The sequence below is a fragment of the Festucalex cinctus genome, chromosome 12 (assembly GCF_051991245.1).
Source record: "Festucalex cinctus isolate MCC-2025b chromosome 12, RoL_Fcin_1.0, whole genome shotgun sequence".
In the NCBI taxonomy this organism is placed as follows: Eukaryota; Metazoa; Chordata; class Actinopteri; order Syngnathiformes; family Syngnathidae; genus Festucalex; species Festucalex cinctus.
Genome location: NC_135422.1, coordinates 9,891,746 through 9,909,602, shown reverse-complemented (window position 1 = coordinate 9,909,602; position 17,857 = coordinate 9,891,746). Strand labels below are relative to the sequence as shown.

Genomic DNA, 17,857 nt, shown 5'->3' with positions numbered 1-17,857 from the left:
TCATTTTGAGTGCTAAATAAAGCTTTTCTGTAGAAATAACCTCCTTCGTGCCTTAAGCATGCACACTCAAATGTAAACATGATCCATATGTAAGAAGCAAATGTTTTCTTTGTCAAAAAATATATTACTTAAGTTGTGCAAAAAAAACAAAAAAAAAACTCAATTGTATAAATGGAAATGAAAACATACAACAATAACAACCTGCTGCAATATGATGGATAACACACAAGTTAATCAGGCAAAAATCTACCAAAAATCCAAAATGAAATATTTATTACAGCGTTTTGTGACTGAACACCTTTTAAAACAATACGTCACAGTCCTCATACAAGTATTTTTTTTTCTATTTTTGTTGTTATGTTTAGGTTTTTTTTTTTTTATTTGTTTGTTTTTTTTGACAAAGCTTTTAAGGGAGACGGCATCTTATCTTCTAGAGAGGAACACGTGCTGAGAAAACAAACAAAAAGCAAAAAACAAACAAAAGAAACGAGAGAAGAGGAAGGAATTCATGGACATATACAATATCAATGCCACAGCAGATCTGAAACTAGCAAAAAACATTCGTTTTCAATTGAGGTAAACACATAGAATATCTAACAGGAAACAATTAATAGACTTGAACTCTGTACGAAGTTTGTTACAATAGTCTCTCAGCTTTTTTTTTTTTTTTTTTTTTTTAAGTGTGTGTTGTTTCAACCCCCCAAAAAGCATTGAGTTCATAATTTAAGTGTTTTTTTTTTTCTTTTCTTTTTTTTGGTGCATGATAGCTTCTCTCCAGTGCTGCACAATCAACATGTGTGTCCGTGTACGTGTTTCCACTTTTCTTCCCCCTTCTTCCTTCACTCGGCTCTGTAAGAATGAGAGTCCCGAAGTAGAAAAAACATAAAAATAATAGTATAAAAAACCAACACAATCCAGTGCTTGGGCAATTTTAAACAATGTTTTTTTTTACCTTTAAAAACATTCATTCAAGAGCCTTTTGAGTAAAAAAAAAAAAAAAAAAAAAAAAAAGGCATGAGAAATCTTCAAGGGTGTCCTCTAGCAGCCTTTTCCCATCATGCCTTGGGGGTGGGGGGTATTTAGGACCTGGTGGCCCCTGTTGAAGCCTTTTGAGATGTTCCATCTTCTTCTTTGTTGACTTTAGTGCTGTGCTGAGAGTCCTCCCAAAAGGGTTAAATCCTAAAAAAAAAAAAAAAAAAAAAACCTAAAAAAAACAAGTTTTAACTTATTTACCTATATAATTTTTTAATTATACTACAGTAGTTATAACTCTTGGAGTTTGTTTTTTCCTTTTTGAAAGTCTTCCAGAGTGATGGTTCTTTCTCTTTTTTGAAGAAGCGCCACATGAAAAGAGTGTTTGGAGTTTTTTTTTTTTTTTTTTTTTTTTTTTTTTTAAAGCCCAAGACTTTACAAAGTCAGCTTGGTCCTCCGCTCGGGTGAAAATGTAACAAACGTTAGGAACAAACAAACAAAAATAATCGTGGTTGTCACAGTTTGTCTGGAATTCTTCAGTTCTACTCCGAAGGCTTTTTCGATTGTTACTCTTAGAAAAGAAGTCTCAAAAAATGGTGCCGCTGCTTTTTTTTTCTCTCTCTCTTCCTTTGATTCAAAAGTGGCCGCGGCAGTCGCGCGAAAAAAAGTTTCCCTTCTGGCTGTCAGGCGTGGATGTCCAGGCCCGCTCCTGCAGTGGTGGGGTCCATGGGCGTGAGCAAGGGGGGTCTGTGCGCGGACATCCCCGGGTGGGACGAGGAGGGTCCTCCGTGCATCAGCATGGCGTGGTGAGTGTGGTGGGGGTACGAGTGGAGCGGTGGGGGCACGTGACGGAGCTGGCCGGGGTAGGAGGTCATCTGACGGGGGTTGCTGTAAGGGGCCATGCTCACGCCCATAGGACCGCTCTGAGGTACGTAGTCGGCCGGCACGCCTGGCAGACCTGGCAAAGAGAAGGCGGAAACACGTCAGTACTCGTTTGGATTTTGTTTATTTATTTTTATTTTATTTTTATTTTTTCTGACACGTCTACCAAAATTCAAGATCCCTAGCAAAACTGCTTTGGGGAGCAGAATTTTCAAAACAAGACAACTTCATCTCTAATTGGCACCTGGAAAAGGCCAAAATGACCACAAAATGGCCACCTAAACTCAAAATGGCTGACTTGCTGTGTCTTTTGAGACATGGGTTCTTCAGACTTTTTTGTGGGTCTCCTCATAATAGACATCCATCCATCCATTTACTTGACCACTTATTCCTCACAAGGGTCGCGGGGGGTGCTGGCGCCTATCTCAGCTGGCTCTGGGCAGTAGGCGGGGGACACCCTGGACTGGTTGCCAGCCAATCGCAGGGCACACAGAGACGAACAACCATCCACACTCACAAGCACACCTAGGGACAATTCGGAGCGCCCAATTAACCTGCCATGCATGTCTTTGGAATGTGGGAGGAGACCGGAGTACCCGGAGAAGACCCACGCGGGCACGGGGAGAACATGCAAACTCCACCCAGGAAGGCCGGAGCCTGGACTCGAACCGGAGTCCTCAGAACTGGGAGGCGGACGTGCTAACCACTCGACCACCGCGCCGCCCTCATAATAGACATGTCTACCAAAATTCAAGCTGCCAAGTGAACCCGGCTTTGGGGGCTGAATTTTCAAAATCCACACTTCATCTCTGATTGACACCTGAAAAGGGCCAAAATGACTAAATTAAAATCAACATGGCTGACTTCCTGTGTCTTTTGTGGCATGGGTTCTTCAGACTTTTTTTGTGGGTCTCCTCATAATAGACACGTCTACCAAATTTCAAGGTGCCAAGTGAAACTAGCTTTGGGGGCTGAATTTTCAAAACAAATACTTCATCTCTGATCGACACCTGAAAAGGGCCAAAATGACTGTAAAATGGCCACTTAAAACCAACATGGCTGACATCCTGTTTCTTTTGTGGCATGGGTTCTTCAGACTTTTTGTGGGTCTACTCCTGATAACTTAGCACACCACCTAAATTTTATGTTACCAAGTGAGACTGGATACACAGTCTGAATCTTTTTTTTGCAAGTATTGTCATGGCTCTTTTTTGCTTGTTTGTTGTAAACAGCAACATGAATCCGGAGTACATGGGGGTGGAGGGCCAGAGGGGTTGGTGGTGGTGGTGATGGGGGGGTGGGGCTCCTGCTGGAGCCAGGGGGCCTGGTTCTGGGTCCGGGTCTGGGTTTGCGGGGCCGGCCCGCTTTGTAATGTGAACCCCTGGGGGATTAGAAGCTGTAATAGGAGGGGAGAGGTCGGCGCAAGGTCACTAAGCATGCTCGCTCGCTGCATTCCTGCACCTTAGTACACTGCAATTAAGAAATGACACTGGAGGGCCCTTGTGAGGGGAAGAGGAGGACACGGCGGCGAGGAAAGGTGGGCTGGTAGGGGAGGGGGGGGCGGGGGTGTTTGTGAGATTAATGACCGGTCTCATTGGCTGAGAGCTTGGCCCATTTTCCAATATTCCGCCGTTGCATGTCACATCATTGCAAATGCACATATTTGTGAGAGCAGCTCTCTTAAAACCTCACTACCGGGGTCATAAAAGAAATAAATCATTCAAGGCGAAGAAGGGGGGGATGGGGGGTTTCTATGGGCACGAGGTGCCCCTTTGGCCTCCATATAACCTGGAGCAGCTCCTGTTAAAAGGCCCAGCAGATGTTTTTTGACACTGTAAACTGCAAGAAGCTGCAGTCGTTGCGTTAGGTAGAACCCCCTCCCTCAACACTTCGTTATTAACAAGAGTGTTACGCACAGACAATACCGGACTCTGGCCCGGACCTCCTTGTTACGGCACAGTGCTCGACAACCGGCCGTAATTAAGTAGCCGGCCGGAGCATATTGTGCGGCGCCGTAATCAAATCAAGAGAGAATAATATTCCTCTGCATTAAGCTATTAATGTAATTGGTCATGAAGCGTATAAAAGTGCCCCGGCGTAATTAAATAGTCTCAAAATTATACGGCCCCGTATTAAGAATTAGCCAACCTGAGCAAATGTTGTCGCTGTGCGGCTGTTTTAGGGAACATTGCTTCCGGATTTTTCAACCCCCCCCCCCAAGCCACTTTCGCCACCTCCAGCAGATGAGTGAGAGACAAAACAGACGAGAGAAAGAGAGGAGGTAAAAGACCAGAGGGGTGAAATGATCTCTGTCGGTGGAATGGCGTCTTTGACCCGTCGGAAGGAACCCAGTCGGGCCATTTGCATATAAAGGCTTCTTTTAATCAAGGTAAGTGCTATTATATTGTGGCTCATTGGCCAGCGCGCGGCTTAGGTGTTAAGATAAAATAGCCTCGGAAGCCCCGCCGCCGCACCGCCCCCGGACGCTCTTTGGGGTGTGATATGTCTCCGTTTTTCAAATGTCAGCGCAGCAGTGGCTCTGTGTGGCCACCTTCATCAGGCTGACTCCATTTCCATGCATTAGTGTGTGAGCCTCGTAAATTCATCTAAAAAAAAAATGGCGGTGGAAGAACTTATTGCTGTCTGGCTTGCGTGTAAGTTACAGATTCAGAATTCCAAGGTAGTATAAACAGATGATAAAAGACATTACAGTCATGTCACACATCACACTAACAAAGTAGTCGATTTCCTCCTTGCTCCCAAAGTGTAGTTTTTTACTACCTCACCATGTTTGTTTACCTCTGCTTGAGTATTTCCGGTGCCAGACGCACAAACTTATATATTTGCATATTATATACTCGCATTTTCGCCAGAGACGAAGATAACGTGAAAACGCATCGGCGAAATCAATGTATTCGTTAGGATCTCTTAGCGAGTGGCAACGTAAGATGGCCGCCGCACGTGCACGAAGTTCCTGCACTCAAAAGAACAATGATCCGTTCAAATGAGGTATTCCGATTGCATTTATATGACCATTTGGATTAGACAAGGGTTTTTGTTTTCGTGTTTTTGCGCATTTACAAGGCCTTTTAAAGGGACAGCACCATGAGAAATCAACTTTTTGGAGCTTTTAGCCGTGTTAAAATGCTAATTCCTCACCAAAATCATAACCGAAGTGGTGTTTTCCTCCATTCCCCGCTCTCTCCAAGCACCAGCCCCTCCCAACCTGAGAACACGAGTTGTTGGCACTCTTTGACATCATAAGGTGCAGACCCATCCCCGCAACGCCTCTGCGGACTAAACCCGCACCCACTTTTTCTGAGACCTCCATGGAACAGTGATGTGTAAACTACAAGTAAAATTTTTGCACTATTGAACCTAACTGAACAAATTCTATAGTGGTTAGTGTGCTTGCTCTGTAAGCAGCAAGTCCCCGGTTCAAGACCAGCTCAGCTTCTTCTTTCCTCCTCCACGATTTCTTGCAGCAAGGAGCTGTTTTGTTTCAAATATTCATTGAAGAATTGATAGCTTCATTCAGAGGAGTGCTCAAACTCAGAGCTCCAACAGCAGACTGCAGTTGGCTCGTCGGGGGCGTGGCAATCAAACAGGGAGAGGTGTGGTTATACTGAACTATAGGAAACTAACCAGCAAAACACCTAATATTTTATTAAAAATATATATATATACATTGCCAAAGATAAGATTTAATCATTATATGCCTATAGTTAACTGTTGGAAGGGCTTAAAATACCGTGGTGTAATCACTATAAAACACAAATATTGCCAATCCTTATCTTATCACAACAGTGTTAGCTCCGTATCCCCTAGTGGGGAAACGCTGCATGTAATATTTGTGACATTGATGGCATGCCGTGAGAATTTCCTAATGTAAAATATGTGCCATGGCTCAATAAAGATTAGAAAACACTGCATTAGTGTGTCTGTCTTTGAGCCACTATGCTTCAGGCTCATAAATTTATCTCAATGACTCAATGGTGGGGTACCCCACCAAAGTGTCCCACCCAACCCCCCGCCCCCTCCCACCCCGTCCCCATCCTGAGCCTTAAGTTGTCACCGTCCAGTGAAGAATAATCAAAACACATCACTGCTCAAAACAAACCCCCCGTGAAGGATGGGGCCATGCCACCCCCCATCCAGGCCCGTATATCTCATCGCGGGTGGGGATGGCTGGCGGGGGGTGGGGGCGTAATGTACTGCGATGTTCCCATCTTTGCATATAAGATAATTTGGGCATCAATCCTTTCCTGGACAGATTTATGTCACTCCGAGGACAGTTTCACTTCTCTTCTTTATCGCTTCACTGGAGCCTGCTTAATTCCCCCCCCCACAACCACAGCCCCTTGTCAGCCCATTCCCCAGGAGATGTTATTTTTTCCCTAAATGTCCGACATTTGCATCCTCGTCCTTTAAGGGGGGTGGGAAGAGCGATGGCGCTGTTGCGATAAATAAATGCTCCGTTCCTTGCACTGTCCTCTCTTCTTGTTGTCTGGCGCCACAAGTCCCGTCCCTCTCCGTCCCGGGACGGCCCCAGTCTCCTTTTTTCCCAAGTTAATTCATCTTTAACTACTCCCCATGCCTGCCTCCCATCGCGCTGAAAGCATCCTTTAAAAAGCCCCGGGAGGTCCGAGGGTGAAACGGTCCCAAGCTGGGAAAGAAAATGAAAGATAAAAAAGATAAAGAGCCCAGTACTTACTTCCCCCTTTTTCTTTGCGTTTTTGCTTTACAAGATGGAGGTTACATGTAGTGCCATTGCCCATCCATGCCCATATTCATCCCCATTCCACTCATAGGCCCTGGGAAGAGGAGAGAAAATGCCAGAGGAGAGTCAGCCGGAGTCGGAGACACGACAGGTTAGCTCCAGATGAAAGGACGAAGGAAGAGGAGACAAGAAGTGATCATTCGGGGTGGGAATCGGATTAAATATAAAGAATGGATACAATAACCCAACAATTATTTGTAAATATTATCTTGTATTTTTTTCAAACGGTAGAGAGTATAACAGGAAGTTAAACTAACGTGCTAACGTCTGTAACCTGTGTAAAATGGTGCTAATTTAATTAGCCAGGATAAACTGACATCGACTTTGCTAACCATTAGCCCTGCTAGCGGGTGTTGTTTACTTTAAGTAAACTGGTGTTTACTAAGCTAACTAAGGTAAACCCATGCTTGCTTCACTGGCCTGATTATACTTGAGCTAACTTCATTAGCCCCGATAGACGTGTGCTAACTTTGCTAGCTTGGGTAAACTTTTGTGCCAACTTTACTAGCCTGGTGATAATGGTAACTGCTGGGCTAAATTGGGGCTAACGTGACTTGCTTGGGTGAACTCGCACCTAATTCATTACACTGGGTCACCTGACTAACTTTTGAACCTCAGATAAACTGGTGGTATATTTGGTAGCTTGTCAGGTGCTTTTGTCACTAGCCTGGATAAAATTTAACTTTTATAGCCTGTATAAAGTCATGCTAACTAAATTCACAGGCCAGAGTAAACTGGTGATAACTTTTGCTAGCCTCACTAAATTCACGCTAACTCTGCTAGCCTCACTAGCCAACTACACCCGCCAGGATAGGCAGGTGCTAATGCTACTCGTTTGAGCAAACCGGCGCTACATTCATTAGGTTGGCTAAAAGCTAGCCTGTTTTAAATTGGGTCAAATGTTCTGATTAAATTTGCTAATTATACAAGCCTGGATAATTTTGTGAAAATTTCACTAGCCCGGGCAAACTGGTGTTAACTTTGCTAGCTTAGGTAAACGGATGCTATCTTTGCTAGTTTGGATAAACTAGTGTTTAACAACTTTGCTAGCCTGTACAACTTGTGCAACATCTCCAGCCTGCTTATAATTTAACAAGGCTGTGTAAACCTCACAAACCTAGGTGCTAGCGTTGCTAGCATGGGTAAAATGTTGCTAACGGATTACTCTTCCCATCCCGAATGATGATGTTGAAAGTTATCGTATGTGGTCGTATTTGTTGGACTGGAGGAAGAACAATAAGCCACACCAGATGTTTTGAACGGCAACATTGTGCGACCATGTTGTGTGTTAGCTGTTAGCCTAGCAGCTCTCATGCTGGATTACGGAGTAGGCACAGTTGACCGGCAAGAGAGTGAAGTGGGGAGGTTTTAGAGGGCTGGTCGTGGACTCACCGCCCGGTCGGATCCCCATGTGCTGCTGGCCGTCCAGCACGAAGCTGCCCATGGGCTGGCCCTCGGGACTGTACGCTGCTCCTTGGCTCACTGAAGGATCAAGAAGAAAACCTGATTGTAGTCAACACGCGGGCATGAGAAAAAATAGGGAGGAGGTGGAGGAGGATCGGGGAAGGAGGAGGAGGGTGGCAGAGGAGGAAGAAGAAGAAGAAGAGAAAAGACACCAGACAATCAGCAATTGTCTCAGCTTCCAGCCCAAACATACTGTAAGACATTGTGCTTATGTTTGTGCACTGCAGTGAGTAACTCGTGACACGCACACGCACGCACACACACATGCACTGTTACGTTATGACATGCTCATACAGCGCAGACATTGTTCTTCGAGGGCAAAGAAAGCATACAACGAGGCCTTCCTATCATAACAATTCAAGAGGCAACATGACTCATAATCGGTATCGTTCTTGTCTTTTATTAGCCCAAATGCACCTACGCGAATTATCTCGGATCATCTGCAACTGGCAGGGATTAGGGAGGGCGAGCTGTTAGTCATGCTAATTCATTAAAGAGATCTTTAATTGGGATAGACTGGATGTAGGCTAACAAAGATTCCATACAGCAATCAGAGGAAGCTAAACAAACAAAATACAAATGGTTGCTTATGCGAATCATTTATGCTAATCATCCCCAAAAAGAAGGTGTCTGATATGATATTAGAGCCCAGAAGTCAAAATATGCAGTTAGGCATCCAAAACTGCATAAAGCTAGGATTTAATTAGCCAATAGATGTTTTAAAAACAGCCTTTTAAAAAAAAACAAAAAAAACACATTACAACATAAAACAGATAATGATGTTCAAACATTCTCCTCCTCCCCACCAAAAAAACTGGCCGATTTTGATCACAAATTTTCCAATTTTCTGACATTTACAGACCAAAGCAGCAACTGAATCATAAACCAGGGTTATTGTGGTTTGGGAATTTTTCATTTTAGTTACTTTTTGAGTTCATTTTGATTTTTTTTTTTTTTTTTTAAGTTAGTTTTAATTAGTTTTCAGGGTGCTTTTGTTTTTATTAGTTTTAGTTATTTAATATATGCTTAGTTTTAGTTAGTTTCAGTATTAGTTTTAGGTTTTTTTTGTTTTGTTTTTTTAAATTTGTAATACTTGTGTGCAATATTCAAAAAACACCATGGGAGCGATGTCCTCTGAAGGTGCTTTTCGATTGGCTGCTGCTAGATGACGTCACTTCTGTGTGACACACTTCCAAACATCCTTATTCCGGATAATAACAAAATATCTCCACTTAAAATCACATTTAAAATCATCCCCAAAGCCTCATGCATGAAATACATTCATAAAAATAAAAATAAAGTAATTAAATAATAAATTAATTACCAAAGGCGCAAACCAAGGAAATTTATGCATTATAGTTTGAGTTAATTTTGGAAACATTCAATTTGTTTCAGTTAGTTTTCCTTTTTTTTCCTAAAAAAAAAAAAAAAAAAAAGCTTTTTGTTGTTAGTTTTAGTTAACTAAAATAAGCTTGATTATAACTCATTTATCTATTTGAAAAAATGTCCTGTTTTGAAATAAAGGATGGAATTATTATTATTAATTTTTTTTATCAGATTGACAAAATAATTGATATTAACCGATTACATGGAGTTGAAAAAAAAAAATCCACTATAAAGGTTCTGTGGACAATATTTAGTTGTTTCGGAATCCACAAGGACGTAATCCACTCCTGCCAGTTTGGAATTGGATACAAATGTCGCACAAAAGTCGATTGAAAACAGCCATAAATGAAGGGCCTGTTGAATATTCAAAAGTGTTCTCCAGGCACTTCCAATAGGAAATCTCCAATTAGAGTGCGCACATTGAGAAGATGGTCTGCGGGGGTAACTTGAGGTAAGACGCTTCCCCCCCTCTTCTTAAGAGAAACTGGGCAACAGTGTGCATGCGAGTGGGATTTTTGGAAAGGACATCTTCACACCAGGGGGGGCTTTGGGGGAGAAGAAGGAGGAGGGAGGAGGAGGAGGAGAAGAAGAAGAAGAGTGCTACTGTATCCATTCTTCTTTTTTTTTTTTTACCTGCTCGATTCGACTGGTCAATCATGGGCTGTACTATTCTTCTCCTGGCATTAATGAACCTGGCAGAGACAGAAGAAGAAGAAACAGACGTTAAATCAGGCCGACATTCACGCCGGCCACACACACAAATACAACAACAAACAAAAGGCCGATTGTGCGGCGACTTGGGAACCAAGCGAGGGGACACGTTTAATGTTCCTTATGATCTATTCCCCCCTCGTTTAATAAAGCTTTTGATTACGTCGGGTTGCCACGGGCGCCGGGGAGACATTCCTCAAGTATTAGCTGCCGCTCGGGCGCAGGCGGGGGGGGGGGGCCTTTGGCGCTGGCACATCCCTTTCTGCCGCCGTCTTTTTTTTTTTTTTTTTTTTAAATTTCCCCTCGCAGACACTTTGGCCCTGCACACGCCAACTTCTCTGCGGCTCGTTCGCTCGTCTAACCCCCGCGCGGGGATGCCCCTCGCAGGGACGGGAGAGGAAGCTTTAATGAAGCAACGTGGAGGATACACATGCTTCCTTTCAGGCCTTCCTTCCACTCAATGGGAGCACAACTCAAGGGGAGGGGCGTCTCCAGCTGTCCAGAAATGAGGACAGTATCGGGATGGCCGCAAGTGTTTCAATGTGGACTTTCCCATCATTTTTTTTTTTTTTTTTTTTTTTTTTTTTTAAGCCAATCGTGCCTTTTATCAGGGGCGTAGCTAGAATGTTTTTATTGGGGGGAAAGGGAGGGGGGGCACATTATGTAGACATGTACAATCTAATGCAGCTTTTTGTGAAAACATCAACACAAACCCGTCAATGGGACCCTTTTTCTGGATGTATTGTTGGAGGGAGGGGGGTTCTGCCCCCTTAACCCCCCCCTTTCCAGCTGTCCATAAATGAGGACCAGGCATGGGCCACTTTCACGTGGTGTAGTGATGTCAGCGAACCCATCAATTAGACCGTCTGAAGTTTTATTACCAGCCTTAGCAGCAAATAATCACAGTGCCACTAAAAAAAAAAAAAAAAAAAAGAAAGCCTTTCCAGTGTGGTGGATCTGGTGGGGTCATGTTGAGGTGACTGCCAGCCAGGGGTGACCTTTTAACTTCTTGGGGGCTGCGTAAAACACAAGCTGGCCACTGGATTATTATTATTTTACACACCGTCTAATCCACATCCATAAAAGAAAAAAGAAAAAAAAGGTGCTGCAGGTATACGGCCATGTGGTTGATATTAACGAGAAAAGGTGGTTTCAAATCACGAGTGTCAGGTACGGAATGGTTCAAGAGGTGGTCATTAGCGTAAAGGCAGCGCTGGAACCAATTTGGGCTCCTAATCCCCCGTGAAGTCCTGATACCTGCCTTCACCTTCCCCCATGAACTTTAAATGTTGCTAATCTGCTCGCTTCCAAGCGCCATACTTACAGGGACATGGAATGAAGAAGAGAAAGGGAAGGTACGCATGGGTGGAAAAATACCGAATCACTGAGGGGTACTTCAACATTTTAAAGTGAAAGTAATGATGACAGCGGTAGCAAAGGAAAAGGTGGAATAATGCATTCGGACTCACAGGCAAGTTTTTCTGTAACTTTGGTCTTTTTCTTTGAGGCCATCTGAATCCTGCCCTGCATTCTCTTTGGGTCCAAATTCCGAAGGTCACCACACTGGATTTAAAAGCATTTACACTTGGGGCTGACCTTACTTCTATCGACAGAGCTCATTCCAGTTGTGTGCAGCACAACATCTAAATGCTGCTTCACCATGTTTGTTTTGAATAATAGGCATCACTAACTGACCTGTGTCTACAGAAACCTACTAGGTTTATATTCACTTACCAGTTCTTTAAAGGAGTCACGACCTAAGCCATTCAGTGATTTACAGAACACTGAATTTAAAAATCTATTTAAAAAAATGAACATAAATATTTTTTTGGGGGGGGGGGGGGGGGGGGGCATATTATCAACTAAATAAATAAAATTACATATGACATTAAAAATAAGAAAATCACTAAACAAAAACTATTGGAAGCCTATTCCATTTGTGTGCAGCATAACAGCTTTATTCTGCTTCACCGTGTTGGCTTTGAACACTAAATGCCACTAATTGACTCGAAACTGCAGACCTCAGAGCCCTGCTCGGTTTATATTCCCTTACCAGTACTTTATTGTAATCAGGGCCTAACCCATTTAGCAATTTACAGACCACTCCAGAATTTTAAAATCTGTAAAAAAAAACTAAAAAAAAAAAAAAAAAAAAAAACTGAACGCAAATACTCTGAAAGGGGAAAAAAAGAAAATATAATCAACTAGCTAAATACAAATACATATTACATTAACAATGAGAAAATCAATAAACAAAAAACATTGTAAGCCTATTCCATTTGTGTGCAGCATAACAGCTTTATGCTGCTCCACCGTGTATGCTTTGAACTCTGAGCATAACTAATTGACTCGAAACTGCAGACTTCTGAGCCCTGCTCGGTTTATATTCCTTTACCAGATATTTAATGTAATCAGGACCTAAACCATTCAGCGATTTATAGACCAGCCAAATTTTTAAATCTATTTAAAAAAAAAACCTGAATATAAATATTCAGAGGGGGGAAAAAATTCAACTAAAATACAAAAAAGAAAAAAAAAAAGGAAAAAGACTATAAAATATGTTGACAGTTGAAAAAAAGTCTGTTTTGAAAAATGGGGTCGCTCATGTGGACCTGTCTATTCTGCATGTAACTGCCTGGAACTTGGCCTTCAGTCTCCTGTTGGAGAACTGTCAAAACATTTGCATGCAGGCAATAAAAAGTCATAATAAAAAGGAAGAAAAAAAGTTACACGCGCACTCCAATGCTACTCTTGTGCAGCAGCATTTCTCTCATTTCTGGCTGACTCCACCACTCGCTCTCTTTCCTTCCTCGACAAAGTCGTCAAACTAGTGACCTCACTCCTGATTGGCCGGCTTCTCCCCCGCCGTCTTTGCGACGATTGGCCTTCTCCCTCCCTCCCCTCTCACATTTCTCCGGCTGGGCCCGGCTCCAGGGAGAGTGCTGCTTTGGCATGATGATTTCTCAGCGAAGGAATGCTAACAACAGGAGCCAGTTAGCAGGTGTGGCTTTGAGTCACTTAACCAGAAACAAGACCATTGTGACATGCGGAGATTTGGAGATACGCGTGTGGAGCAGCTATTGTGGAAACAATGCCTTCTTTGCACATTTGGATTGCATTACACCGCAAAATAGGGGCCGGCTGTGTGATCCATGAGTAGATTTTTAAGCATGTTTATGTGCTGCTGTGTAAGCCCTTCTGGGCTGTTTTCGCCAATTGCAAATTCAAAGAAAGTCCTTTGCAGCAAATACAAGAAAATGATGTCAATCATACATATGTGTTTAGAGCAATGGTGGCCCAATTACGGCCCAGTGGGCTGTTTTCGGCTCGCCAACCATTTTCTAGCGGTCCTCATCTTTAAAAAAAAATAAAAAAATAAATACTTTTGACACGGCCTACAACTACCTTTAATAATAATAATAAATTTGACTTTTAGAGCTTCTCTAGATATTCAAAAAATGTATATATTTATAACTAAAATAGTAACATTCCTGCTTTATTTCTAAATATGGAGATCTGTTCAGGGCAGGGGCGGATCTACTCTAGTGGGATACAGAACAGCCCCCCCCCCCCCCCCCCCAAAAAAAAATCATGAAAAATCCCAAACTCTTTGCCTTATGACCTTTAATAAAGTGATAATATTATCTAAAGAAAAACATAATTGCTGCATTCATTGGCTTTAGCATTTTCATTGACGTCGGACAATGTCAAAGCAGCCCGTTAAGGAAAATGTTTGGACACCCCTGGCTTAGATTGTAGAAAGAAGTACAAAAAAACAACATAATGTACAGTTAGGGTATGCTAAAGAGACAGGTGATATTGCATAACTGCTGCAAGGTTGTTTTAGCCAATCAGAGACCAGTTAAAAGAACTGAAATTGCAACTAATTGGCTTTACCTGCCTATGAAGTTAGAAAGCAATTTAAAAGACAATGGTGGAAAAAATATTGAATGTGAGTCTTTGTTTTTACATTACATAATAAAAAGTTAGAAAAAAAACTGAAAAAGTATTATCTAATGTCACGAAATAGTGATAAACTTTGTTTTTGTTGGAGTATTTTCCCTAAAAGTCCGTTTCAATGACCTAAACTACAGTTTGCACGTGGACGGCTATCTAGAAAAATATACAATTTGAAAGTCGACTGACACGCACACTGAGCGTAAGACAACATTGTGTGCCGACTCGGCTACTTAACAGGCCGCCCCCCTCGTGCGTGAGCCGATATTAGTAGCCGAGGGACGTCGTGTTGATCCAGCCTAGCCGAGACCTCGTGTCAAGTGGGCTCCCGCTGTCCTGGCTCCATCATTCATACCCTGACTGTTATTTCCCCCCCGTGCGCCCCGCACGGCCACGACGCTCCGAGCGCTCGTAAACTGCGGACTGTTGTCCGTCTCGGCGCGTGCGTGTACAGTACATCCTTGTGTCATGCCTTTTTAGGGCACGTCAACGTGCTACTGTAAGTCCAAATGGCGGCTACGTGTACGGTGAAGAATGTGCTGACACACATGGCAGACGCGTGTGCACGCATTCGCACGTATGCGTGAAAAGTACAGTTAGCATTTGGGGAACATTTTTGCATAAGCGGCCTGAAAATGTGCTTGATGGCTTAATTTTAGCACGAAAAATGTAATCGAATAAATATTATCAAACGGCAACGGTTGTGAAAGCAATTTAAAATATCATTGACATGCTAATAGACAATTAGCATCAAGTTCCAGCAGTGATATTCCTTCAATAATGAAAACTCACAAACTTTCTTCTACTGTTTTTATCTATTTTATATCGCATACCACACCACACTGCCCCTAAGGGACAAAGACGTGCACAACAGGAACAGCCGGGATTAATTTTGCTATTCATAGCTATTATTTTAAAATGTACTTTCTGTTTGTTCATTCAAAGTTTTTCAAGCCATTAGACTTAGACTTAGACTTGACTTTATTGATCCCTTTGGGATGGCTCCCTCTGGGAAATTTACATCTCCAGCAGCAATGAGAACATATAATAAATATATAATAATATAATAATAATAATAAACTAAAAAAAAATTCAATCAATCAATAAATAAGGTTAGTACACCAGTGATCGAATTAATAATAATAATAATAATAATAATAATAATAATAATAATAATAATAATCACCATCTAGTTATCGCACCACGCAGTCCCCTAAAATAATTTTTTCCATTTTTTTTAACCTGTTAAAAATCCCAAACCCTTCACCCTAACCGGATATTTCAGAGTCCAGTGACGTTGTCAGGAGACCAGAGGAAGGATCAAAGGAAATCCAGCACCAACCAGATACAACCTACCACCCACAGAGTTCCAAAACCAGCATCTTTCACCAACCCCAGAAATATCTCAATTCCAACAGATTAGGGAGACCTCAAAAGACCAGAGGAAAGACTAAAGAAAGGAAGAAAGGATAAGGATTGGGGATAAGGATGCGTAAGGGAAACCGGGTGCGCCGCCTACATTATGTCGGGACACTGAAGTCTAGCTCATAGAGTTTGGGGCAGGCTGTTTCAGAAGTGGTCCACATTAAAGAGCGGTGGACCCGCTAAAGCTAGCAACATCATTCCCGCACCCTCCCACCACCCTTCGCACACACTAGTTGGCTCTCTCCCGGGGAGAATGTACACATTCTGCTGCGTATCCCGAGGAATGACCTCCACACGACCCCCGAACCTTGCCTTTAATTATTTGTTTGAAGACAGCAAGGAGTTCCCATGCTGTGTGTGCTCTATAATACTGAGCAGAAGCAGGCAATAATAAGCTCCACCACCAGATGTAGATAATAAAAGGCACACTTTTCGGTTGTGTGAAGGTTCTGGCTGGGCTGAGGACACATTTCTGTAGTCCACAGTGTTGTGTACAGCACATGGTCAAAGCTGTGGGTCGAACCAGGAGTCACGGGTCCCCCACCCGTGGAGGATTCAGGGGTGGCGTCGATCTAAGCACACACCATTAACGTTATCAGCGAGGACCTCGATAAGCTCAATTGGCTTGACTCGGGTTTGATAAAAGATGCTCGAAGGCCGGGGGGTGGGGGGGTGTAGCCTCCAACTTGTCCAGCTGCCTCCTGGTTACTATGGCAACACAGGAAGCACAAAATAACAAAACATTTGTGAAGGGAGATATAGTGAAGGTTGATGGCAGCCAAAGTTTTTGTTTGCTTGTTTTTCAAGCATTTTCATCCACTTTTGTGGAAATTACTTTCTTCTGGCTTGTGATTGGATAAAATCGAGGCTCTATGGTTGGGTGCTGTAGCACCACCTTTGGTTGTCATTGGCTTTTTTATTATTATTATTACTGTACCTATTTTATTAAACCTCAGAGTAGAAAAAAAAATATGGAAAAAAATACTGTATATACATATACAACACTGAAATTAATAATAATAATAATAATAATAATAATAACAATAATAATAATAATAATAATAATAATAATAATAATAATAATAATAAAAAGTAAACAAAATATTTTACAATTTTTTATTTATTTATGTATTTATGTATGTATTTATTTATTTATTTATTATTTGTATTATTTTTATCATCAAATTTGGGAAAATATTAAAGAGAAAACTAAAACAAAATAAACTAAAAATAAAGCTGAAGTAAAAAGAATCCATTCATTAATTTTCTGTACCGTTTATCCTCACTAGGGTCGCTGGTGTGCGAATTGTAAGTTATATATATATATATATATATATATATATATATATATATATATATATATATATATATATATATATATATATATATATATATATATATATATATATATATTCATAAGAATAACAATACTTTAAAATAAACAATAAAATGCCTGAGTGACCACAGCTCAGAAAATATAATTAAAAAAAATAAAAATAAAATGCTATGAAATTAAATAATAATAAAACGTAAATAAAATACAAATGAAAATATGTTTATGAAGAAATGAATAAAAAATAATATATATTGTTTTTAAACAAACATTTTAATAACTAAGAAAACAAACTGAAATGGTCCTCTGGATGCTGCCATAGCTGCTTCTATATTTCAACTTCCAAATCAAAACTTCCACTGCAGTCAAGACAGGGTGTTTAAAAAAAATAAATAAAATACAATAAAATAGGCAGAAAGCGTCTGAAAAAGAAGCCGAGGAGACGAAGAGGTTGCGTTTATTGTAAGCAAGCACTCATTACGGCGCGGCCCTGCAGCGGGGCGGTCTCGGCCTACTGAACATCCAACGCTGATCCGCTGTAGTGACAACAAGACTGATTGAATCAGCACGCATGCAGGCCCGACTTAACGCTATCAGCTGATTTCATCGTACACTATCGCCGCAAATGTGACAAATGGCCGCGGGGGGGGATTGAGATTGGGATGTTTTTTGCGCTTCCGCCTTTTCTCGGGCTTGGAGCGGCGTAAGGCGGGTGAACATGACCTCACTGCCGTGTTTGATTTGGTGCAGATGTGAAGCAGAGCTAGAAGGCTGCTGATCTTTTTTTTTTTTTTTTTTTTAAGAAGGTTGAGGGTGAGGGCCCTCATTTGGGGCAACTGCTGTGTTTACATACCTCTCTCTCTCTCTTTCGCTCCCCCTTTCCATAGTCTTTTGTGCGCCTCTCAAAAGAGGGACTGTTTCACCTCTCCTTCATGGACTTTCACTGA

The 17,857-nt window shown here is 41.9% G+C and overlaps 1 protein-coding gene across 7 annotated transcripts in view; it reads right to left on the bottom strand.

Annotated features, from left to right (window-relative positions):
* Nucleotides 1–247: 247 nt before the first annotated feature.
* LOC144031636 (homeobox protein Meis2) overlaps nt 248–17,857 on the bottom strand; it is a 117,120-nt gene continuing 99,510 nt past the window's right edge. For 3 of the 7 annotated variants that reach the window (XM_077538959.1, XM_077538960.1, XM_077538962.1), the window contains exons 10-13: nt 10,118–10,176; nt 8,027–8,137; nt 6,569–6,668; nt 1,783–1,930 (exon numbers count right to left, since the gene is read on the bottom strand). In XM_077538959.1, the coding sequence (XP_077395085.1) occupies nt 6,610–6,668; nt 8,027–8,137; nt 10,118–10,176 (229 nt within the window). In that variant the 3' untranslated portion in view covers nt 1,783–1,930; nt 6,569–6,609. Of the gene's footprint in view, nt 1,931–6,568; nt 6,669–8,026; nt 8,138–10,117; nt 10,177–17,857 lie in introns of all 7 variants that reach the window. The other 4 variants (XM_077538961.1, XM_077538964.1, XM_077538965.1 and 1 more) reach the window with 3 other exon arrangements.